This window comes from Chelon labrosus (assembly GCF_963514085.1).
Source record: "Chelon labrosus genome assembly, chromosome: 16".
NCBI lineage: Eukaryota > Metazoa > Chordata > Actinopteri > Mugiliformes > Mugilidae > Chelon > Chelon labrosus.
The window spans coordinates 7,918,619-7,944,553 of NC_140349.1; the positions used below are offsets into that span (position 1 = coordinate 7,918,619).

Sequence of the window (25,935 nt, forward strand, 5' to 3'; positions counted from 1 at the left end):
TCTCCTACCTAACACATATTTTATATATGTCCTGTTTGCAAATAGAAGACCGGCCCAGTCTGACATTGAAATACGCGCTCCTTTGTGTGAGTCTCGAGCCTGCGGGCTGATGTGGGAATGCACGATTTGTTTAACAACTGAGATGATATATAAGAACATCAGAGCACATCCACCTACGCACCATGAGGCACATTCGGACTCTTTCCTTACACTCCCAGCAGTGTAGCTCCTACACTACTACTACTACGACGACACAACAAAGCATCCGAATCCCAGTCACATCTAATTTCATTCCTCCTCAAAAGGTTTATTAATTTAACTGGCAACTAGAAAAAAAATGCAGGATTACACTCTCCATGCCATCAATTGTTAGTGTACAGTTCGATAGGAAAATGTCTCTAATCTGTTTATAATAGTAGTATGATGCTTTTGTTGAGAGTAAAATTTGCATAATAAGTCAACTGTCAGGCAAATAAGTTAAAGAGAAATTATGGTTTGCACCTCTCAAATGTGGCTGTTTGTCTGTTGGGCTGGATTTGGAGCTTTTAGTCACCTTGGCAACGGACCCTTTTCTGACATTTAGAAGAACAATCGATGACGCAAACAATGATTGTTGGGTGACGCAATGGATGGACTTGACAAAGGGTGTTCATTGTACACCACATTCAGTTACAGGTCTTAAATCTGAGTAGTCTCCCTTTTTTTTTTTGTTTTACTGTTAGTCACTAAGGTCAACACATGATTTCGTTTGTCTTTTTGTGAGTTTTTCAAGAGAATGTAATCGAGACGAGACGCACCTTTCCTCAGAAATAAGGTGGAGATTATTCCCTGTTGACTTCCCGGAACATTTAGAGATAAAGAATACAGTTGTGGCCAGTTGCTTTATTTGACTAGATCATCTATCATCTGCAAAGCCACCACACCAGAGTTTGCATTTAGAAATCATTTTATTGGTTTTACAGTTAGCGTTTTGGAGGTGAAATGATCTGTTTCCTTGGCAACGGTCCCTGCACAGTAATGCTGAGAGACACGTCGACAGCCGGAGTGCATGGCACCGTTGCCAGTCCCATGGGTGCTCCTGGCATGAGATAGTCAGTCCCTCCTTATTGTCACTGCGGCAGAACTGACATCTGAAGTTCACACACACATTTCTTTTTATTTCGCTGTCCAACAGAGATTGTCCTTTCTCAGTGAGACGCCTGTACACAGGGTCTCTTTCAAGGCATTTCTTCCTCTGCTGACTTGACTCATGGAGGTCTGAAAATCATTTGAAGCTCTTTTCAAACCTTTACAGACCCCTTTTTTCTCTTCATATTCATATGGAGATAGTCCAGGACAAGACCACCAGGGTCTGTTTGATGATTGTACTTTGTCCATATCACAAATGGACCCCGCTGCCACTGTGTCCACAGTCCGCAACTGGTTGGTCCATTTGTGTGTCCAAAAGGCCACTAGACAAGACTTCCATGCTCCTTTGCTTTTCTGTCTGTCTGTCTGTCAACGTTACGCCCTCTCCAGGTCTTTGTACTTCTTTCGAAGGACAGACACTTGATCTTTGAAGAGCACGGGGTCCAGGCGAAACTGAGAGTGGACTAGAGGCATGTAGCCAAACCAGTTGGCGAAGGTGTTGACACACTCCTGCCTCTGATTGAAGTGCTCCGGGTTGGCCCAGGGGACGCTCTTAGTGCCCTGGGGAGTAAAACAAGAACTCGTCATTCGCCATCCAGTCCCATCCTGACAAATTTGAGTCCACGGGGTTGGAACACGAGCAGCAACCTACCTGTGGACTGGGCAGCTCCTTGTACTGCTTCCTTTGAGCCACTTTAATCGGCGGCAGGTGAGTTACGGCAGAGACGAGGAAGTTCATCAGGATGTCCTCGCAGTTGGACGTGCGATCCACCAGAGTTCTCAGAGATTGGGGCAGGTAGTGGGAGAACAGGTAGTGGTAGTACCTGTGATGCAGACAAGCAGATTCTTGATTAAAGCAAGCATCTTGGTGCCAAGAAGAGGAATAATTATTAGATGAGATGTGAAAAGAGAAAACACAGCTGTTTTTTTTCCCCACCTAGCACATCCACTACACCTTGTTTTAACATTTTGTCACATCTCGGTGTGCTCTACATGATGTTCCATATCGCCGTTATTTAATTTTAGCCTCATACCTGCACTTGCAGCATATCAAAAACCCAACCTAAAATAAGCCGCATGTAGACACACACACAAAACGTCTTTACGTATTTGAACACAACAGGAGGTCGAGAAACCAGGAAGTGATTGGTAACAGGTAAGGTGACATCTACAGAAATCAGTACACGTGTTGATGATATGTATCTGGGGCAAGTTAACCATTTCACCACCAGTGGGATTTGAGATATATAGTTCACACTAGACTCCACTGCTGCAATGCATGTGTTCTCTGCTCCTTCAAGACTGGAGATTTTAGTGCTGTGCTTTCAATTGAGTTTGTGATTTTGCATTTCAGAGTTGGCAACGGGTTCAATTATTTAGGCTTAGCCACATTTATCTATATAAAAGGAAGAAGCCCTGTTGCCATTAATATAAAGTAAAAATATCAATAGTGACAGACTAAATTTGTCTGCTCCCAGACTGAACAATGCATCTTTTATAGACTTGACTACTCATTCTTATTTCATTGTTCGGGAAGTGAAAAGGGGCATTTGAGGCGAAAGCTCTTGTGTCTATTTGCTGTAAGGATTTAAATTTTCATTCAAACGACTGACAGAAATGACGGCATTGTCTCAAAATGTCACGAGGCTTGAGCGGCTTTTAGGCTGTGTTGTCTGTGGAGTAATTGCGTGCATATCGAAGGAGGACTCGCGACCACTGCACATAACTGACTTGAGGCTTTTTGAATTAATCAAGGTGCTAGAAATAATCCCAGAGTAATTCGCTCTCGTCCTTTCTTTCCTCTGGCTCGCACACAAATCATTCTCGATGCCTTTCTCTTGCAGAATGTCTCCTCGCCAAGTTGTGTCTTATTAGTTTTTAATGTTTGAAAGGAAATCTGTCTGTAAGCAAAATATTTTAAGACTTAGCTGCTTTTTGGCTATTGGAAGTGTTAAGCTACATGCTTAACCCCACTTCACCCTGGAGACCCATGCACCAGGACAATGCTTTATCTCTTATAAAAACACAACTAATGCCTTATTTGGAAGGTTTCTAAGGGTGGTGCCTGTTACTGTGATTAAAATAAGATGAGATAATCCTTTAACTTATCCCACAGCTTCAATAACGTCAGTGTCACTGACTCATTGGTATAAGGCAGTTATGTCTGTTATGGTTGTTTTTGTTTCTGTAGTTGGCTTGTTTCTCTATGGCACAGATTAGGCGGAAGTAAATGTGACGATTGTCGCTGGAGTTTTTCAAATCTCTCTTTGGCCTGGACACAGACTTCTAGGACAAGTGTCTCATATGAGAAGAGGTGAAGATTGTTCATTTTAGACTTGTGGAGCAATAACGGCCTGAATTTGGGGTGGGAATTTCAAAATATAGTTTTCCAAATATGTTTGACCTTTCGTGTTTTTGGATTGTAAACCAAACCAACAAAACCAAAGCTTTTACATCTGTAAAATGCCATTTTATTTTTTTTTTTCATGCACCTGTGGTAGAAGGCAGCTCCAGTCAGGACGATAGAGTAATCGTTGGTCCACTTAGAGGTGTAGCCCCAGGCTCGCTTCAGGGGATCCCAGAAATGGCTCCTGGGAGGGTAGCCTACAATCCGCTCGGGGAAGCTCCGCCACACCAAGAAGGCAAAGTTCACCTGCAAGTAGAGATGTAAAATAATCAGATACTGATGCTGTATTATAATTTTTGTGTGTGCTATTGCTTTGTGTTTATTACAAACACATGTACACATACCTCACTGGTCAACAGGACTGTATCCTCATCCAGGCTGAGCACTGCTTCTGTCTCTATGGCAACGTGAGGTAGAAACCGACTGGTGGTCTGTGAGGGAAACAGTGTCATAAGTCTTAACTCTGGTCCTGTTTGTAGTCCGGGGTGTGCTTTGAGAGATTAGAGACGATCATGTTACACTGATTCGTGTTAAGTGGGGATGAGCGCCTCACTGGAGATTTTATTTTTTTTGCTTGGAAGGCAGAAAAGGAGACGGATGATACGAGTGTCATTTAGGAAAGTGAACGCCACGCGGATCAGTGATCATGTCAGATACACGCGGACAGAAAGAAAGACAGAGAAAAATAGACATCAAGCCGAAAGATGGATTTACGCAGACAAAGAGTGAGAGCTACATAAACAGACGGAGCGACTGACAGTCTGTCATCCTGACACTCGGACGTCAGAGCCGGCTTTCTCTGTGTGAGTTGTGAGTGGCATCGGGCCTCACCTTCCTCCTGCCGTCTGTCACAGTGAGGGGGACGGGCATGGGAGGCCATTTGCTCCGACTGGGTGGCGGCTTCTCGCTGTTCCATAGAATGATAATCTAGAAGAGCGGAAGTAATGAAGTTCATATAACATATACAGTACACATGTGGGCACAGTTGATTTACTGGAGATGGCTGCTGGTAGAGATATGCTCATAATACAGTTGATTCATAAAGTACTTCACTTCTTGTACACTTTCCGTTGTAGACTTAATTTAAAATTGTTGAGATTGCCATTTTTGCTCATCAGTCTATGCTCAATAATTCACAAACTGAAATCTCCCATTTACTATTCAGCAATTACGACAGCCTTCGTGGGTAAGTCTCTCAAAGACTGCTGGATTTGAGATCCGATCCTTTCAATCTCCCTCACCATTATCTCAAGTGTCATTTTCAAGGTTTGCCATTGACGGTCTGTGGGGTTTAAGCTAGGGTTTTGGTTGAGCCACTTAAGGGCTGACAGAGACTTGTGGCCTAAGGCAGTTTATTCTTTGGTTCACTGTAAAGCTGCTGAAAGCCAAACTGTTTTCAAATCTCTGCACTCTTAAGGACCTATGTGTATTTCACTGACATCTTCCTCTTTTCAACTCTGACCTGTCTTCCTGTCCCTACTTCTGAGAAGCACCCATACAGCATGATGCTGCCACCGCCGTGCTTCACTGTAAGGATGGTATTTGTAAAAGATGAGCAGTGCCTGGTGTTCGAACAGACATGCTGCTTGGACTTCTGCTCAAATTGTCCTGAGGCGCTGAGAGTCTTCTGTCTAGCCTTGATCTCAGGAGCACTCCATCGATCTTTCTTTCTCCATCACTGCAGACAACTTTTAAGCCTTTGATTTTTGTATTGTTGGACCCCTGGTAACCTCCCCTGAACAAAGCCCTTCTGCTTGGCCAAGTCCAGGAAGACCCAGACCACATTGTGTTTGTGTGAACTTGCTCTGATTGTTGCCTTGCCACTGTTTTGTTGTGCAAATGTACAGAGAGTACCTTGAAATGCAAATGATTGAAGCAGTTTTTGACTATACGTTACCTCAGAGCTTGGCTTATTTTACCTGTGAGCAGTACTTTGACTTGGAGACCACCTGAAGTAGCTTCATGATTGGCTGAGACTGAGAGACCAATGGAGAGACGGCATGGATGACAGCGGTGAACTCTTGACCCGGACTGACCCCTGAGTAAGGTCCCAAGACAAGGACAAGAAGATGAGAGGACATGAGTTATCATTATAGCAGTCAGTGATCATCAGATACAGTTTTACAGCCAGAAATTTGAACATTACAAACTATTGTATAAAAAATACTACTCTGCTTCTTAAGCAACTCAGACTGCACCAATTACAGCAAGCGAGGCATATTGGTTATGTATATATTTCAGCAGGGCAGCAAAAAGACTATTTGATTGTTCGTCTTAGTTTTGACATCCGCAATGTGAAACTGTAATTGCCGTGTGCAGACATTTAAATGAAATGTGTGTTTACCTAGTCCAAGGTAGTAGAACGGGAAATGTGCAAGGTGAGTGGAGTACTCCGGTAGGACGAGCAGACCTCCCGGCAAGGAGTTCCACATGTACTTGTTCCTTGATATGTGAGAAAACACCCGGTCCTTAATGATCTGAAGAGAGAAAGGGGACGAGGTTAGATGTGGGTTGCAGCATGAGAAGTAGTAGCAGTAAAGCAGCTGCCGTGCTCATCGTGTATACGCCTGCACTAAGTCGATGGATGAGAGTTTTGTAGCTTAATATAAACTGCACTGCAGTTCAAGGCCTGACACACTTGTGTATGCATTTTTTAGTTATCCCTAATGACATGCTTCCTGTCCTGCCCGCCGTGCACCAACAGGGGGTGTCCATGCAGCAGCCAACACTAGTATCTCTGAAGCTCTCGGCTTCACTGACCTCAGCCTGACTGTGCAGCTGTCTCTCTTGGGGAGAGGTTCCCCTCTGTATGCTGTATGTACTGTATATAAGCAGCTTATCAACAACCTCCAGAACCTCTCCCTTACTATCACTGGCAGAAATCCCAACAGGAATACACAGGAGGATGCCAGGCTTTGCTTTCTAAACATCAGATTGCAACGTCTACCTCTCGCTGTGCGATTTCTAAAATCTAAATCTGTTACTTGCCTACATTTTGAAGTGCTAAAATTGACATTGGCAGTGTCTGCGAAAACCTGCTCATATGAAGAGATTGTTATTTCTTTTTCATGCACCACCTAACCCTTGGGCCAACCTTCAAACGACTTTCTCTTAGCCGGAGCAGCTACTTTTGAAGTACATTACTTTGCGGCTTGTTCAAAGACAGAAAGCTAAAACAAAAGATGAGCTGAGGAAAATACCATATGAGCAAGACAGGCGAACAGAAAACCAGGGAAAAAATAACAAGAGCTGCTCAGTTTCTCCTGTTTATGGAACTTTTAAAAACATTAAAAAAAAAAAATTACATTTCTAAGTCTGATAATAGCAAGCAGCGAGGCAGAGACTGACAGGTTGAGACTGATATTCACACAGTAATAATATATCATTCCTATACATTAGGGGATTACTCTGAGACTTCAGGTGGTCGGCTGTTGACTGCTTTGAAACATTTCTAAGACCAACACAAAGCAGAGATAGTGAAAGAGTAGAACTGCTCTAGCATGTACCGCGATCCAACCCTATAATCATAACGATACAAGATTCAAATGTGAAAACGGTCGCAAAGGCTTTCTGAAAGAGGACTGATGATAGCACGCAGGCAGTAAAAGGCAGAGAGGCAGCGACTCTGGCCCTGTGTTCAACATAAAACCTGTGTTTATGGCAGTGGCTTCTTTTTGTAGATATTTTCATTGGAAAGGTTACAGGCTGCGCTTCTTTGAATAGATCTGTAGGGTAGCGAAAACACTGAGTATTTAGAGTTTCAGGACGTTTCAGTTAAGTTTGCAGCAACATCACATGGACATATTTGTGAGGAACCAGGAGGCAAAATCTTGATATGATACAACTTGAATTATTACTAAAGTTCAGAATATAACCTTGAAGTTTTGCAGCAGCATCTGATCAAAATTCAGTGGATTGTTTTGCATTCAGTTCAGCTTTCAACTCAAATGCATGAAATTGTTGATATGAAGAACATTGACCATCTTGTGACAATTCAATGTCTGCTGGCATTCATGTGGATGTTACTTAGACATGTAGCACCCACCTAGACCAGACCAGGCACCCTTATCCCATAGCAATGACACTCCTTGATGGCAGCAGCCATCCCCAGCAGGATGCAGCCTGACACAGACACACACACACAGTTTAGGAACAACTCAAAAAAACACAAAGAACAGCACAAGGTGTTGACCTGGCCTCTAAATTCACTAGATTCCAAACTAATCAAATATTTGTGGGATGATTCACAGAGGCCCCTCACCTCGACCCATAAGACCCAAAGGCCCCCACTAACAACATTTTGTTGCCAGACACCACAGGACACCCTCAGAAGGCCCATGTCCATTTTCTGATGAGTCACAACTGTTTTGGAGGAACAATCCTTCTTCCTTCCTCCCACATAACCTGACGTATGTTTTTCCACAATACAGCATGAACACACCTGTTTGTCACTGAGAGAAGCTTTCTTTCAGAATTGTGTCATCGATCTTCTAAACGAGTTATAATCTTCTCTCCCTACCCATGACTCCACACCCATCCCTCAAAATTTCAACAGAAAAAACAAACAACTGAGTGGGCGTTTCAATCTGAAAAAACCCAGAACGTAGCACTGCCCTCTATTTGCATATTTCCAGTGTGAAATAAGACATATTAGAAACTGAGAAAAGCTTGCTACTCTTTTTTCTTGTTCAATAACTTAAGCGTGTCCCCCACTAGCTGAACTTGCTACCCCTGGTCTGGTGTAACTAACCTTAAACTAAAGCTGGGCTCAGTTTTAGCTGAGGCTGAGTTTTAAATTGCACTTTCAAACTCGGCTTGCGTCACATACTTAAAGAGAAAGTTCAGATATTCATGTTTCTAATCTCAAACATGCACATACTACAAGATTTAAAAAAAAAAAAAAAACAACAAAAAAAGGCGCATGGATATTAATTAGGTTATCATGCTGAGTATTGAATATACCGCCTCCATGATCTCACAGGGAAATGGATGTAAACAAAAAGTGACACCGCAGTGCAACAACTTGCTGTGTTTCCACTGTTTCACACTCGTGCAAGCCGGTGCGCCATCTGCCAGACTAGCCGAAAGAATATCACTGTGACTCTGTAACTTTGCTGTGAGAATATAAAAAGAAAAGGACAAGCTGAATGGATGTGGATGAGAAGATGGTTGGGGAGTTCTCAGTCAGCATGGGCTGTCTCATGGGCTGGGATGTTTACACTGCTTGGTAACGTCATCAGCTGCTCCGTGTCTTTGTGGACTAATTTCTCTCATTGGTTATTGTCAAAGTACCGATGTAATCATCCACATTTTAAATCCCAAATATCACATTACCAAATAAACTGGGTCAAACCTCAAACCGAGCAAGGTCTGGACGGGATTTTTCCACTGATTGTCAGTCGGGGTGAATTTGGGGATAAATCAGCCCAAAACTCCTGTAGTTTTGAACACAGCATACCTAAGCTACTTGGAACTAGAAGCAGAAAACCACATCAATGCAAGGTTTTTGCTTTTAAAAACTTCTTTTTCTTCTTCTGGAAACGCCAACTATATGAATAATGTGCAATCCAGAGAATAAAATGCCACAGGGAACAGTGTCGCTGAAATATAAAGTAGTCTATCAGCTGGTCCAGTCACAGCCGCACCGAGCTCCCAGAACCAAAAAAAAAAAACTTAGGGACGAATTTTGTTTCTATGACTGGGCCTTATTATGCTGAGTGAGTTAGGGCTTTGGGCTGACCTCCAGTGTGGTGAGGACTATCTTGTCCACAGAGGAAAAGTAGGCATCCCACAACATCTGGGTCCTTTGTCTGAGGGCCAGGACTCGCTCATTCCCTACCGCTCTCACTGTAGATGGCACCTGAAGAGAAAAGATGAGAATAGGTTCAGTTAAATGGAACAGGAAAGAAGAGAATCCACAAAGATTTTTCCTTTTTCACTCTCAAAGTAGTCTGGAAAAAGAGGAAACCGCATTTAAGCGATTAAAAAAATTGGCTCTGGCCACGAATCTGGCCACCCAAAAACATTTGATGCAGAGCTGATTTTAGGGGACTGTTGTTCAGATAATTAGAACTTCATTAGTAAGGGCTAAATTGTGGTTTTCAAATGAATCACGGAAATTGATTTAATCACTTAGAGAATGTTAAGCTGTTGGACTCCGTCAAAGCAGAAGAAACCCACGTTGAACTGAGAGTAGCTGACTCCTTTAAACCCTGCAGTCTTCACACCGCTAACACATTCTCTAATGAACAGCGTTTAAAGAGGCTAGAAGGCCATGAATCTCTCCTTTTTTAAATTATTTTCCATGTTCTTTTCACACACCTTTACTCTGCGCCATGTTTCCTCCTTTTTCTTTTCAGTACATCTGAAGGATAGCGTCACTACAGCCTTGTCCTTTTTGTCTGGAGTGTTTGTACTTGTTCGGCCTTGCCCTTGAATCGTAAATGACTGGTATATGTGTGTAATATACTGTGTATGTGTGTGTTTCCATGTGATAGTTTTCCAAGTGTGCAGAAATGGCACTGATGCGGACACCTCATTCAATCCAATTCTGCCCTCATTTGAAAACGTCTCCCCTCCTCTGAGCTCTCAGGGTTTTGTTCCTGTTCATTAGCTGAATGCCAATCCATTGGCCGGGATCGAAGGGGATCAATGCAGAGGAGACATGATGTAATTTGTGTGAGGGGGAGAGATAAAGGTTGTAGCTGGGAGAGAGCCGGCTTTGCTCGCTCATTGTGTTTATTTGTGTGTGTGTGAGACGACGAGGCAGTGAGTGCTTTTGAAATGGAGCTGGATTAAGGCTTTTATGGGTGTTTAATCTCACAGGGGCTCCGAGCTGTAAGCACACCGTTTGATACAGGTAATGCCTGCTTTGAAGCCCTGCATGGTGGATGTTTTCCAATGTCCGTGATTATTTTTAAACCGAGAGAACCTGTTTGCTGCTAGCGCAGATATAAAGAGGAAAATGCAGCGCCATAGATCTTTGTACAATAACCCTTTGACTCGGGCTTATTACTTTTGGTTTTCCATTTCTGTTCGACAAATGTAGCAGACCGGACATTTCCATACACTGTATTGGTTAAGCTTGTCTCTTGTTGCATGTCTCTGGCCTCATATTTTCTGTCTTTCACTCTCAAATAATGGCACAATCCCATAAGTGGGTGACATTTATGCAGTGAATTAATTCTGGATATTAAAACTGAAAAAGCCTTTTTCGGTGGGAATCGTGAACAAGTTAGACGCCTGCTGTGTTTCAGCCATTACTGAACCAATCACAGCAATATATGTTTTCTTCTGTAAAGCCAGAGAGTGGGACTTTTACATAAATGAAAATCCATTAAGGTCAAGTCAGAGGAGCTCACAAACCAGCCACTGGTCAGTGTATTGCACAGTAGACCAGCTCATTGGTAGAGATGTGTTTTACGTTGACGAGTCATGATCTGAAGGGAGACGCAACCGCAGTGCCAGAGATGTAGTAACCTACTACCTCTAGCCTGTGGTGAAAAAATTATTACTAATGTAACTACGGTTCTCTGAATTTGCCCCTAAGAATAAGAACCTAGGAAGCATCTATCAAAAGTTTGATACTCTAGATAAAAAAGAAACTTAGCATTAGAAGAAAGTATTAGAGTCCAAAAAAAGAAAGTGACTGACGGAAAGACAGTAGACTGTAGGTGTACGTCATACACACATGTTGACAGTGTTTGTGTCACTGACAGATGGTGGAGAGAGAGAGAAAAAGTTTTGCACTGTCGCTTCAATTTATCCGAATAGTTTTTTCTGGGTAAAAGTTTGAATCCACACCAAGCAGCAACTTCCGGTGCCAAAAAAAAGTTTCTCAAATGGCCTCTTGAAAAGACAAGTCTGTAGGAGGGATGATTTAAATGATATCGTGGCTTACAGTTCTGCATAATTAAAGGATGTCCAGTTGCTAGATGTCCACCGAGGTGTCCACTCCACTCAAACTCCACCTGTTTGCTCTTTGTCTTTAAATTAAGATGTTGATGGCCAGAGCCACCAAATTAAGCTTAAAACCCACTGTTCGTGAATTATTTTGGGTAACTTTGCGTTGGGTTCTCCTTCTATCTTTATATATAACCACTGATCCCACACTTGTTGAACTTATAGACTGGTCAGTAGGAGTCCACAGGTATCTTAAGACCATCAGGATGTCCTGCTGTATGAATCCTGTGAGCGTTACCTGGAGTAGTAATCTCTCATCTCCCTCGATGACCGCCTGGTTCCACTGTATGACGTCAGAAAACGGCAGCTCCCAGCCATTACTCAGCAGCACTGGGATGCACGCCGCCTGGAGAAACATAAAAGAATTTAGACAGCCTTAAGGGAGACAGTAAAAATGACAAAGCAACTCCAATGAATATATATGCTGCATATTAGCTGCAATCAGCTGCAGTTTAACTCGGTCCCTTTAAAGATTCCCTTACTGCTGGCTCCCCTTTGGCAGTAAACAACATAACATAACGCGCTACAGCTGCATGACTACAATGCAATCTGTACGAGTTCAGCTCCAGCTGCTTGACACTGTGATGTCCCAAGCCGAGCAGATAGTATGATCAATGGTCCTTTGTATGTGTAAGAGAGTGTGTGCGCATGTATGTATGTACGTATGTATGCACGACCCCTATAGAGTGGCTGTGATGAGTAATAACTTGTATCTTTCCTTTCCCAGGAAGCCCCGGAGGCTTGTTGAAGACTGCCATTCATATACATGCAAACACAGATGTGGCTGACAGGGCTTGACTCTTTTGTGCACTAATTAGGTACAACCACGGAGGGAAAGTGAAAGAGGTAGACTGAGGGGGGGGCGAGAAAGGAGGGATGAAGAGATGGGAGGAGAATACGAAGGAACCAGTTGACACGTCAAGGCGTAACGCTTTATTGAAGTTGATTTTTGATGTTCCCCCTATCCCCATATTCCGCTCATTCGCTGACAGGTATTTGATGTTGTTCCACTTTTTTCCTTTGGTCTCCACCTCCCCTATAAATCTATCATCTTCACCCTCTCTTTACCCCATTTTCTAATAGCTGCAGCTCCCATCCTATCCTGCTTTCTTTCTTTCTTTCTTTCTTTATACTTGCCATGGCCTGGACTGTTGATAGGTCTGGGTTTTATTTTTTTTCCCCTAATTAAACCACGAGAGAACGGCATCGGCAGCTGAAACGCTGCGGATCAAACACACTCTCCAGCCCACTGGGGTTACCAGGCTCATGCATTTCATCTGAGAATAAACCAGCTGAAGGACACTCACGCAAATAGGAGGACTTGTTCGCACGTCTAGGTGTCGGAATTTGCCACGGGTTACGACAAGGTCAAAAAAAAGGCTCCCGCAGTGATAATCCAAGGCCTCTAGATTTGAAATGCAGCCCGAGTCTGCACCCCGAGAGATGAAGCTCTGCGAGGGCGAGTTGCTAACATTTTCGAGCCCCTTCTGCCTGGAGGTAGGGTAGTATAAAAGTCTCCGTGCTGTGTGTAGTTGTTTTTGGTTTGTTTGCATTGGGAGATGAAGAAGGGGAGGCCTTGGAGCGATTGTGTAGATGGAGGAGTTTTCAGATTTGTGCCTGTGTGTGTGTGTGTGTGTGAGTTTGTGTGTATGTGTATACTGGAAAGCTGGCAGCAAGTTTCCTACCACAGTGGTAATTGCCAGTTCTTTTGTGGGCTTGGCTGGCACCGAAATATATTTAAAACAAAAAAAGAGGAGCACACAACCGAAAAATCTTGCAAAAAAATAAAGGTGGCTTGAATGGGAAGGGAGGAGAGGATGGCGGAGAGGAGAAAACAAGAGAAAGAGAGGACAAAGAGGGAAGACAGGAAGAGAAAGGGACCATGACTGCTGCCAAGCCAAGTGGGTTGTGTGCGGATTTGTCCGTTCAGCAGACATCAGCGGTGGGGCAGGCTGCCACTCCTATAGATGCTTCCGGGCCATTCACACACACACACACACACACACACACACACACTGAAACACATAGCGCCGGAGAGCAGTGCAGCCAGGGAACATTGTGGCAGCCAGAGAGTTCAGTGTTGGGCGAATCCAAAAACAGCCACTACTGCTGCTTCCTGCACTGCTGGTGTGAGACCGTCGACTTGGGTGGCAGAGAGGGATCTGCGGCAGCTCTAAACTCTTCCCTCGCTCCACTGCATGCGGTTATTCTTCACTGTGTACGTGCACATCTCACTGATGGGCGAATGGCTCCAGTGTTTACATAAGTGCGTGATTGCGTCCGTGTGCGTTAATGGACCCATTTTCGTTTTAAAGGCCCTAGCAAATAGCAAATAAAGCCTTTACGGCGGGATCTGGATTCAAGGCAACACAATGGCGCGGGGGGGAAAACAACTTGCAGATGTGACCATTAAGGTGTCAATAACCAAAAAGACTGCATAAACCGCGCCTCTGGAACGTAAACACTCTGCATCCTGTGCACTTCGGTGTTGATTGAACTGTATGCGAGCTGGGTCTCATTCAGGCTGGTCTGTTTCCTGTAAAAGTGTAATTTGGCCACTCAAACAATGCAGTGGGAAATACAGCAGCTAATGTTTTTATAATTGCTGTGTTAGCACAAAGCTGTTTGTGTATGTAGGCCTTTTGAGAAACAGGAGAGTCCTGAAGTACTCGCACAGGATTTCATGAGGAACATAACTCTCTGTCAGAGCCAATAATTTATGCTTGTGCGTGGATGCAACTTTTCATAATATTGATGAATAAGTACAACATACTGTACATCATAAACGCAGATGTCAAAGAACCACCAAAACCACCACGGACGTTGCCTCATATCTCCTGAGTCTGGACCTAAAAGTTGCACTTGAACACACTACAAAGGTAGCGTGTAGCTTCTTCAGTTCCAAGGGACTGGTGGAAAGTGGAAGTTCAAACAGGAACATCTGTGGGTGTAGCCCATCAGAAGCTCGATTGACTTGTTTCTGTTAACAACCAGAAACTGGCACGACCAGAAACTTTATTCATCACTCAAAGGAGGAAACTAGAAGAGCTAAAATTAGCTGGAAGGCCCAAGAACCTAGGGAGGGCTACAAGCCGTCGTACAGAACTAGCCTTTCCTAAATCCTGCTCATCGGTTGGTCTACAGTTTATTCATTCGAGAGGATTGTGTTGTTGTGGAAACATTTGTGTGTCTGAATGTTCAGATTATAGATAAAGATGCATTTTAGGTTCTTTTCTCCTGCACTGGTTCGCTAAGCTTAACAGCCAATCGGAGCGAAAATCGTCCGAAAAGCAGCTGTGAGACGTCCGACGAGGGACAACGGTGCAGGAAACACTGCAAAAACTAGTTCCACACATCTTGCAATCAGTTGGAAATCCAGTGTGTTTCCCTTGCTAAGGTTGTTGTTGGCATTTGCTGCTTTTGTAAGTGCAGAGTTTGAACTAAATCTTAAGGCTTAGTCTGATAACCAACCATTTGTGACTAAACAGGCAGAGCTCCAGTTTTGCAAATTATAGCCATTAGTCAACTGTCCATCAACTATCAAATCCCGATCAAATATTGCTAAATCTTGACTGTGTGTAAAATAACCCAGCTGTGTAAACCCAATTAAAACCAGCGAGAAGAGCGTGAACAAAAACAACAAGTGCAGCTAATCTCTCGTGAAATCGATGTCAGATCGGCCTGTATTCCTGCAGAACCCCCGTAGCTCACAGTACAAACAAAAATTGGACTAATTGGGCTTCTCACGTCGAGGAATCCAGGTGTAAAGCTCTGATAATTCATGATTTATGAGCAACTAGAGTACAGCCGATGGTGTACATTGAGCAGGATATTATATATTTACCTGCAGCGACTCTAGGAAGCGGAAGGAGCCCAGGCGCCGACCCCGAGGCACCAAGCAGAAGGTGGAGTTGTGGAGGAGCTCCTGGTAGTCGAACCTAAAACGGGGGAAGAGCAAATTTAAATACATTAATCATCATTTCATTTGTACGGAGCGAACTGCAGCGAATAAAACGGGATTCAAGAGGGAATGGCGGAATTGTGTGTGCAGACCGGATACACAGGGGACACGATTTGTTAATTGTTAGCTGTAGGATGACCTCTGACCCAGCGGTATTATTAGAAGCAGCTCTGGAGCCGAGGTAATTTCCCTTTTCTCCACAAGTCTTGCAGAGTTATGTCTTTGTAAAAGAGTACAATGCGAAGAGAAGTCAGCAGAGAGTCTGATGTTAATATGTTATTGGACAGATTAATATTGATGCAAAGATCAAAATGGTGCACAGTGAAAGATGCTCCCAGTGTGAAGCCCTTATCTCCTGTAACAACCAAACGACGGCAAACAAATCTAATAAACAGCCTGCCGGCGTGGGGACAAACGCTCCCTCTAATGCATCATATTTAATATCTGCCACCCGTAAAATAAACTGGGATTTCTGTGGCTTTTCATTTCGGATATTTAGTCATAATGACTCAGATTATGTGCAGTCATAAATCTTCCCCGCGCAGACACGTTGGCACCGGCTCAGATACCTACTGTATGTCGGAAAAACGGATCCATCACTGAGCTCATGAGTAAATGTGCCCTAATCTCCGTTCTGCACTGATTTGTGTTGCGGATGGTCTGAACCGGTGCCAAGTGAGAAATGTGGAGCGTGCCCCTCTTGCCGGCTGCCGCCGCGCGTCGCCCGGATGAGGTCCGCCGCCTCGTGCTCATATTTCATACTTTGTTTTAAAAGAAACCAAATGGAAACCCTCTGCATCAATGCTCTCCTTCTTCCTTTAAGTGGAACAGCAACGGCCGAATGGTGTCTGTAAACAGATGAGGAACAAACAGTCTCTTAAGGGAGACTTCAACCTTCCACGCAACTTTCTGCTCCTCCTCCCCGCCTCGTCACCCCACCTCCCAACATTTTATCCCATCTTCCTCAGCCCTCCCCTGTTCCCGCATCCAGCTCCCTCCGCTTGTTTATTTGCACGGTGTAAAATGCGCCTGCCGTTAATCTTCTCGCTCGCTCAGTCGTTTACTTAGCACCCCGTGAGTGACGAGACCCAGACCACCTCCGCTACCCGGCTCGAATCCACCGGGATTCCATTGCTGATGTTGGCATCCGTTAACAGTGGTTGTCTCAGGCCTGGGCGCCAAGATCTGAATGGATGTCACTGTTAGAGCTCAGAGTGTGCTGTAGAGCCAATATAATACGAATCAAAACGCAGCAAACGGACGCACATATACGTACACAAGCACTGGCATCAGGACTAAAAAGCGGCCTTGTCTGCCTCTGATATTCCTCCACGTGCTGACGAACAAAATAAATGAACCTTGCAGAGAAAGTTTGAAATGTTTGAGTTACACAACATATTTCTCAGGGATTTTGTGTCATAACATTATGACCACAGACAGAAGAAGTAAATGACATTGACCATCTTGTGACAATTCAATGTTGTGCTGGGAAACTTTCAGACCTGGCATTCATTCATGTGGATGTTACTTAGACATTTACCACCCACCTAGACCAGACCAGGCACCCCCACCCCGTAGCAATGACACTCCTTGATGGCAGCAGGATGCAGCCTGACACAGACACACACAAAAACGCTTTATAACAACTAAAAAAAACATGAAGAACATCACAAGGTGTTGACCTGGCCTCCACGTATCTGTGGCATGATCCACAGAGGCCCCTCCCCTCAACCCATAGGACCCAAAGGGCCCCCACTAACAACATTCTGTTGCCAGACGCCACAGGACACCCTCAGAAGGTCCATGTCCATTCTCCGATGAGTCACAACTGTTTTGGAGACCTACTGAGTATTAGGAAAGTGGTCATAATGTTATGCCAGATCTGTGTATAATTCCTCTGTGTTTTTATGTTTTTGAGCCAAGGGAATAAATACATAAATGTCTAACAAAGTGTGAGTTACGCTGTTAAAGTAAATATATTCACTTGTAGAGTAAATCTATAGTTTTTGATCGTTTTGGTGTGTGAGTACATCACTGTCCTCGGGGTTGTCTGTGTGTGTGTGGGCTGTATGCGTTTGCATCCATAGTATCTAATGTAAAACAGCAGGGACCTTTTGCATGTTTCAGACGCAGTGAAACCGAGCCGGTTAGTCTGACCCACTTCTGTCTCTGTGCCTGCTGTTTGCGTATTTGTGCGCGTTTGATAATGCATAACCGCGACTCGGCTCGCGCAGCAGGAAGCGGGCTCACATGCGCATCCACACGCAAGTTTTTGTCCGTCTGCAAATCCGGCCGTCTGAGAACCCGGCTGCTGTTCTTTAATGAGGGAACAAGTAAATCATTTAAAAGCACTTTGTCTCCCAACAACAAACAGAGAGGCCTGCTGTGTCTCCTTCACTCTCTTCTTCTTCTTCTTCTTCTTCTTCTCTACCATCTTTCTCTGCATCGTTCCTTTGAGCATGCTGCCTTCTCTCAAATAGATTCCACAGGCAAACATGCAAAGCTGCAGTTTCAGTTTGCACCACGTACATTTTTATATTTTGCAATGCCAAATGTCTGTCTTCATGTATTTCAGGGAGGATTCAGCCTCATTTCAGCTAAACATTTGGTCACTTAACCAACTACTCATTCAACAGAAAATTGAAAGCCGCTTCAATCGTGATAACCAATATTAGTTTTCAAGGAAATTTGCAAAAAAGAAAACCTTTCTGGTTTCAGCCTCTAATATTTGGCTATTGTCTGCTTTTCTGAATTTGCTTGAGCCGTAGCCATACAAAATCCTAATCCATATTTTCTAGTGATATCAGAAGATGTCCTAGTTTTAAAAATTCCCATTTTTACATCACATAGTAGACATTTTTATTTCTGTGCAGAAGATGTTGTCCAAAGTTTTATACGATCACTGCCACTACTCAAAGAGTAGTCCCTCAAGGATGCAGCTGCAGGAGTGAAAACGGAAGATATGTATGGTGCTATATAATCAATTGTTTGCAAAAATCTATTGAGGAACACTTCATAGATGCAGCAGCCAAAGAGAAATAGCAGTGTTTGGCCTGTAAAGTGAATAAGATACTCGACGAATCAAGGACCTTCATTATATTAGAGAAAATTCATGCAAAAAAAAAATAATAATCCAGTAGAGCCATAAAGACTTCTGCTCGTTCATTTTCAGCATGATCCATTTTAACTTTGTAAAATCAGGTTAATAAGTCGGATTTCATGCCGTCGTCGTATCAACCAACAACCTTGAAGTGAGAAGATATGCGTTTTTGTGACCGACCGTTTGAACATCAAAAAAAATAAAAATAAAAGGTTTTGCATATGTATGAGTGAATGACTGAGTCAGTGTGTCTGTGGCTGGAGGTTGTCCGGCAGGTAAACTGCAGCTAAATAACAATGACTCACGATGTATTCATGTGTGTGCACATTTTATACCGTGGGTAGCAAGGAGTGTGCTGCACGAGACTGTCTGCATGTTAATGAGGCAAAGCATGCATGCAGCGAGTTACATTACACAATTATATTCTGTATTTGTTTGTCTCTAGATTCTTTTTTTCATTAAAAAATTACAGAAAAACGTGAGAAAAATCTTACGTTTGACTAAAGATATTCAATTTACGGCTACAAAATGCAACACATCCTGACATTTAAGCAGCTATACTCAATACTGTGATATTTACAATGAATTAAATTGATCGGCATTTTTGAAAGAGGTCACTCATAGTGACAGACACAACAAATAATTATCAATCGGTTACAGTTTATTGCTTTTTGAGGCTAATTTTAGCAATTCCAGCTAACAATTTACCTTTTTAATATTTTGGTTCACTGATTATGTGCTCATCTGGATTATTTTCGGGAAAAATATTTAAAATGAGTGAATATTGGCCTTAAAGGTTGCCACAAACATGTTGCAGCGCCATATTTGCAACCATTTGCTAACGATTTGACCGCACGAAAAGGCAACTATTATATTTACAGCTTGTTTTTCTTGCTTCCATTTCAGTTTGTGGTTGACAAAGTCACGTTAAACCGTTAATTGCTGCTTATTTCAGCAGTCATTTCAGGTTAAGCTAGTTATTTCTGGTGTGTGCGGCCGTCATAAAGTTTCTTCACTTAAAAATGTTGACGCTAGGTGTTGTCTGAATGCATTTCCATCTCATTTGGCGTGCTCTTGATTGCACGCTGTTTGAGTGTTTGTGGGTTTTGATGAAAGATTCTGATTGTGTGTACACTTAGATTTGTGGAAGTCAGCACCACTGCTCCGTGTTTGCTCAACGCCTCCCTCCCTCCCTTCCTCCTTTTTTCCAATCTGCCCGTCTCTCAGGAGGACAGATATAGTTAAATATTAAACATCCAATACGGGCGCCGATCTATGAGCAAAAGGATATGTAGAAGGATAAGAGAGGGAGGGTTGATTGTGCAGCCAAGAAACACACTCTGCAAAACACACACACACACACACACACACACACACACACTTGGGCCTGATGTCTTCATATTGCTATCATTTTTGTTATATTTTTTTGGCTCATGCTGACTTCCTCGTGCCTAAACAGTCTCTCTCTCTTTCCCACGTAGTACCCAGCAGGCTCGTTCTCTCTCTCTCTTCCTCTCTCTCTTCAAGTCAAGCCATTGGGCTCAGTGTGATACCCATATCATCAAAGCTGTGTTTACTAAGATGGCACCGCTCCGAGTCGCACCCTGTGCGCGAGTGAGCGTTTATGTGTATTTTGGGTCGTCTGATAAGCGGATCTGCGTCTCCTCGGCTCCGTCATCTCCTGATCCCGTTTCTCTCGCATTTACACACATCGGCTTCGCCCGCCCCGACTTGTTTCCCCCGTTACGTTTTGAGTGATTTGTATTTATTCCACAATAACAGCTACCGTTCGTTTTTTACATATGTTCATCCTTATACTGAACACTTAATGAATATTGACTGAGTGAAAGCGGAGGAGCGAGGGAAAAGGCGGGGAGCGGGACAGAGAGGGGGGGATGCGGGGTGGATGCCTCTTGATTGACAGCAGCTTCTGGTCAGTTGACTTCCACTCTGCTTCCTGTAAAGGTCAGGTACGGCGAGGAGGGGGTGATGGGGGGTTGGGGCGAGTGCGTTCCGGTATTTGTGTGTTTGCATGCGTGAACGCAAGTGTGTGCTGCTTGACAAAGGTTATGGATTAGCTGTCACGGCGCTAACAGGCCGCTGTCGATACTTTTCATCCATCATCGAGCCCAATGAGACCTGAATGACGGAGGATACTGTCTCGGTAATGTCAGCGCACAAACCAGAAATTATGGCCGAAAGCTGGGGCCTAAACAACCATTATCAGCGACGACTGAAACTTGGTTTATGAGCTGAGCCGGGTTTTAAAATGCACGAGAAGTAAAAAAAGACAGAAAGGACAGACTGACATTTTACATCAGGATGAATGACGGCTGGTATGAACATTTAAAGATGGGATTTAGAAAATTACAGGGTTCTCGGTAGCCCTGGATTAGTTCCATTCTGGCTCGGGACCTACGTCACATGTCGTCCCCCTTTTTCTCTCCCCACATTTCTTCTCACTTCTCCGCTGGCCACATCCAAATGAGAAAAGAAAAAAAAAACACTCCAGCTACAGCGACATATTCGGAGTAGGGCCCGCGTCGACGTAATGAGTAACATGATTGCGTTGATTTGCGTGGAACACATCAATGCGCTGCGTTCATCCCTAATTATGGTGGAAAAGAGACTTGGTCCAGATTGTCAGAAGTGTGGAAATTCTTCAAAAGGAGACGCTTTGTGAGAATGAAACGGGCTACCGCAGCGGCATAACCGCTACGCACGAGCATCTCAGGAGAGAAGATCTGCCAGCTTTCCAACCAGGACAGCCAACGTCAGGGTTCGCGCTATTACGGGGAGTTTTGTCTGATTCTTGCTCGGTGTTCGGTGCCTAAGAGCTGTCGTTGTGTCCTCGTCTGCAGTTTTTCAGACAATGAAGGCTCCCTAGAGCGGATGCTAATGGCTCTGCCTAGCATAGCAACGCTGCTTTCCAGTGCTTTTGCAAATTTTAAGAAGATTGTCTGTTCACATACAGACCTGCAGAACTAAACCAACGTAGATTTCCATTTATGTTACACTCAAAGGGCGTGTAAGAAACCTTTTGCACATAAATAATGATATACACTAGGCAGGCATAACATTATGACCACCTTCTTAAAATTTTGTAGGTCTCCCTTGTGCCTCCAGAACAGTTGTGATTCATCAGAGAATGGACATGGACCTTCTGAGGGTGTCCTGTGGTGTCTGGCAACACAATGCTGTTAGTGGGGGGCCTTTGGGCCCTCTGGGTTGAGGGGAGGGGCCTCTGTGGTTCATCCCACAGATACTTGGAGGCCAGGTCAACACCTTCTGCTGTTCTTCATGCTTTTTTTAGTTGTTCCTAAACCGTTTTTGTGTGTGTGCCTGTGTCAGGATGGCTGCTGCCATCAAGGAGTGTCATTGCTATGAGGTGGGGATGTCTGGTCTGGTCTGGTCTAGGTGGGTGCTACATGTCTTAGTAACATCCACAACACTGAATGCCAGGTCCTAAAGTTTCCCAGCAGAACATTGGATTGTCACAAGATGGTCAATGTTATTTACTTCTCCTGTCAGTGGTTTTAATGTTGTGGGTGATCCGTGTGTATTATGAGAAAACCTTCAAATAGAAACGTAAGGATAGAAGTTGTGATTACTATTTAGTGGTAAGTTAACCACAGGATTAACTGGCCACTGGAAAAAAAAATACTGGTCTGCAGCAGCCCCACATTTAAGCAAACCCTCTCATTTAACAGTTTCTTAGTAGTAAATAAAACCATTTTTGGCTGCACCACTGATGCTTTGTTCCTTGTCAAATGCCATAAACAAATCAAGCTGGAATAAAGCCATCTATCATCATCGTCTGCTTCTGATGTTCTGATCTAATGCAGTGATATGGTACGTTCCCTAAAAATGAAAATAAAATCGTTAGCATGTATCCAGACCTCTGCTGCCTGCCTGCATGCCTGCCTGCTCATTCATTCAGAAATATATATGCAGCCAGCTGCTACAGCCTCTGGGACCCGAGAGGATGGGAGGTTCAGGAGAGGAGAGTAAGTCACAAAACTACAGCTGCAGGCAATAGGTCAGGCGCTGGGCTACAGCCTCCACCAGACGTGCCATCAGGCAGAAGCAGGAGCAGACGTATCACTGCTGGACTGCGTAGTAAGAAAAGCAGGATTTGGACAATAAGCGGCTAGGAATCAAAACCGAATTAAGACAACGGGACGTGCTAGAAATGTGAAAGGCAAATTGAAAAGATGGGCGGATACGGAAAAAGAAGAGCGGTGCACGTTGGAGATAGAGAAGAGAGAGAGAGTGAAAGGCAGGAGGCTAAATAGAGAGTTCAGGTTTCAGTGTGCAGAGGAATGAGGTCTTCTAGTATCCACTTACATTAAACACAGAGTGAGAGAGAGAGAGAAAGAAACCAAAAGAGAGAGGGAGACAAGCGTTCATGCTCGTCTTTGTGCGGATGATGTCTCGGTGTAGGAACCGATGCCCGTAATCTTTATTTTTCATCCTCATCATCCCTCCTGTCTTTATCTTTTCTCTCATTCCGATAATCTCAAGGGGGGGAAAAAAGAGTGTTTGCGTGCATTCGTGTGTGTGTGTGTGTGTGTGTGTGTGTGAAAGACAAGTCGAGGAGAGAAAGAGAAGGTGATGTTAAATCCTTCCCCTGCAGCTGTTGTGTTTGCATGGAAGATACTGACACACAGCTACCTCGCAGACTCTCTGTCTGTCTGTCTGTCTGTCTTAACGGCGCATGAACGGGATAAGCCATCTCCCTCGATCTCCTCTCGTTCCTCCTCTATTTTCTCTCAAACGAAAACGGAAATCCAACAAGAACGAGTTTGAAATTCAGAAATATCGAGCATTTAGGGGGGAACGCGGAGCCGTTCTGCTCGTAGATCCGGCGAGGACTTGTAGAAGAAGTAACCCAAGAAACTACAGAACACCCCGGTGTAATTATAATGGTGTCAGATTTTGAACTCTATCCGTCCCACTGGACATCTCTCGCCCGCCGGTGGAGTGAGGCTTACACGTGAAGTGATATGTGTATCACTGTCAGTCTACATTTCAACAGCCCCACTCCTTACATGGCGCCCGTCGAAACCCTGGGCGTTAACGGTCAGAAAGGTTTGCTGATCTGAATGAGGCTAGATTTTTGATGACTAAGCGGGGAGTTTAGAACAGCTTATCAGTCAGTTTCGGCACGTGGTTTTTATCGGTTATGATTCTGTTGTAAGCTCAGAGCTGTGGAGGACCAAAAGTGCCCAAGTCAAAGATGATTAATGAATTATTCAATCCATAAATTATTATGCCATTACATTCACCAAAAACACTATTAAATATAAATATAGGCATTCAATCATTTATAAAACGGGACATAGACAGATATTTCTGTTTTGATTTGCTCCTGTATTTAGTGTTATTTGACCCTTTTTATTTGGTTCAATTTCAAAATATTATTATTTTTTAATTGTATATATTTATTTCCCCAAACAAATTTTCTTTTTTACATTTCTTGGTCATGCATTTATTTACTGCAACGTCATGCAAAATGATTGGGGGTCAACTTTCCACCTACTGGTTGATCGATATCAGAGTCAATAATGTATTTCATTTACTGCTACAAGTTGTAAACACAACATAGACATTATTTAGACATACATGATTAGGCATAACATTATGACCACCTTCCTAATATTGTGTAGGTCTCCCTGGTGCCTCCAAAACAGTTGTGATTCATCAGAGAATGGACATGGGCCTTCTGAGGGTGTCCTGTGGTGTCTGGCAACACAATGTTGTTAGTGGGGGGGATCTGGGTCCTATGGGTTGAGGGGAGGGGCCTCTGTGGATCATCCCACAGATACTTGATCAGTTTGGGATCCAGTGAATTTGGAGGCCAGGTCAACACCTTGTGCTGTTCTTCATGTTTTGGCTGCTGCCATCAAGGAGTGTCATTGCTATGGGGTGGGGGTGCCTGCTCTGGTCTAGGTGGGTACTACATGTCTAAGTAACATCCACACCAATGAATGCCAGGTCCAAATGTTTCCCAGCAGAACACTGTATTGTCACAAGATGGTCAATGTTATTTACTTCTCCTTTCAGTGGTTTTAATGTTGTAGCTGATCTGTATAAGTTGGCAACATTAGCATTAGTTTAGTTTTAATTTAAGTTTCTGTTCCATTTGAACTCCAGTATTTTAACTCCTTTTTGGTCTCCACCAACCCCTGACAGAAAGCTAGCCAGCTAGTTACTGGGTTTGTGTGTCTGCTTGTTTTTGCTGCGTCTTTAAACTGCCCTGATGAGGCCATTAAATGAAACCATTACATCAGTAATACTAGAACAAATTGTTTTGGTCCTTAATGACATTTCTGTCAACGCTCTGGGTACTGTTACAGCAATCCCTCAAATGTTTTCCTCTTTCGGCCTCCCCATACTCCACCCCTCTGTTCCGCACCGTCGCTGAACCAAACACCAACACCTCAGTTCCACAGGAGTGTTTCAGATATTAGTCATCCACCGTGCTCCTGACATGCAGGCTAACTACCAGCCTTCTAGAGACTCTCACCAAATAAACACCAGGCAGTTAATTCTAAGGGCCTCCAACACAGTCAGCCTCAGTGGCAGTATCAAAAGCCACCGCTCCTTTGTGTCTCTTTGCTTTCTAGCAGCAGACTCACTAATGGATTTTCTGCCATCCAGCTTTGTCGCCCCCACTTACAGGGAGTCATTAGAAAAGCTAGGCTAAGACGGAGTGATTTTGAATTTGGATTGTTCGCCGTTTGACATCAACAGAGTCTCTGCCTCCTCAACAATTAAACTCTTCACTTATAACGATAAATCTGTTAATATTTTTTTGCAGACATGCTAAAAATATCTTATATTCAACTTCATGAACATGCAAAGGAACAATTTTGCGTCGGAGCAGAAACCTCCCTCCCCGGTGACTCTATGGTATAGTATTAATGAGCTAACAGCATCGTTTACGCGGGCATCAACTCACATTTTCAGCTTTTAAATTAACACTAATTATGTCAACACCCTTCACAGCACAAACACCAGAATCACAGGATACACATCTGCTAGGTGTGAGGCTCGTTGCCTGATACACAGTGTATAATCCTCTGCTAACAGCTCGTGGCCTTGACATTTGATATCAAATCCTTCTCATATCTTCTGTTGTAAGTAAATCATCTTTTTCCTTTAATTATTTTGACAAAACTCTTGAAACAAGGGTGAAAAAAATCTTGATGCCCATTTTATGATGCCAACTTTTTGTTATTATCAAGGGTGCTTTATAATTAATGCTTTTCTGATGCCACTGCCTTTCATCCAGTTGGGTTTGGGACAGTTAAGCTATACTTTGATCAGATTTTTGATCGTACTCATGTGGGGAAAAGTTTGGACCTGGCATTC

General features: G+C 43.6%; 1 protein-coding gene across 1 annotated transcript in view; it reads right to left on the reverse strand.

Annotated features, from left to right (window-relative positions):
• Positions 1–627: 627 nt before the first annotated feature.
• ext1c (exostoses (multiple) 1c) overlaps positions 628–25,935 on the reverse strand; it is an 85,072-nt gene continuing 59,764 nt past the window's right edge. The window contains exons 3-12 of the mRNA XM_084563489.1: positions 15,342–15,435; positions 11,736–11,843; positions 9,276–9,395; positions 5,880–6,012; positions 5,455–5,573; positions 4,367–4,462; positions 3,880–3,966; positions 3,621–3,781; positions 1,781–1,952; positions 628–1,689 (exon numbers count right to left, since the gene is read on the reverse strand). Of these exons, the coding sequence (XP_084419615.1) occupies positions 1,504–1,689; positions 1,781–1,952; positions 3,621–3,781; positions 3,880–3,966; positions 4,367–4,462; positions 5,455–5,573; positions 5,880–6,012; positions 9,276–9,395; positions 11,736–11,843; positions 15,342–15,435 (1,276 nt within the window). The 3' untranslated portion in view covers positions 628–1,503. The remainder of the gene's footprint in view (positions 1,690–1,780; positions 1,953–3,620; positions 3,782–3,879; positions 3,967–4,366; positions 4,463–5,454; positions 5,574–5,879; positions 6,013–9,275; positions 9,396–11,735; positions 11,844–15,341; positions 15,436–25,935) is intronic.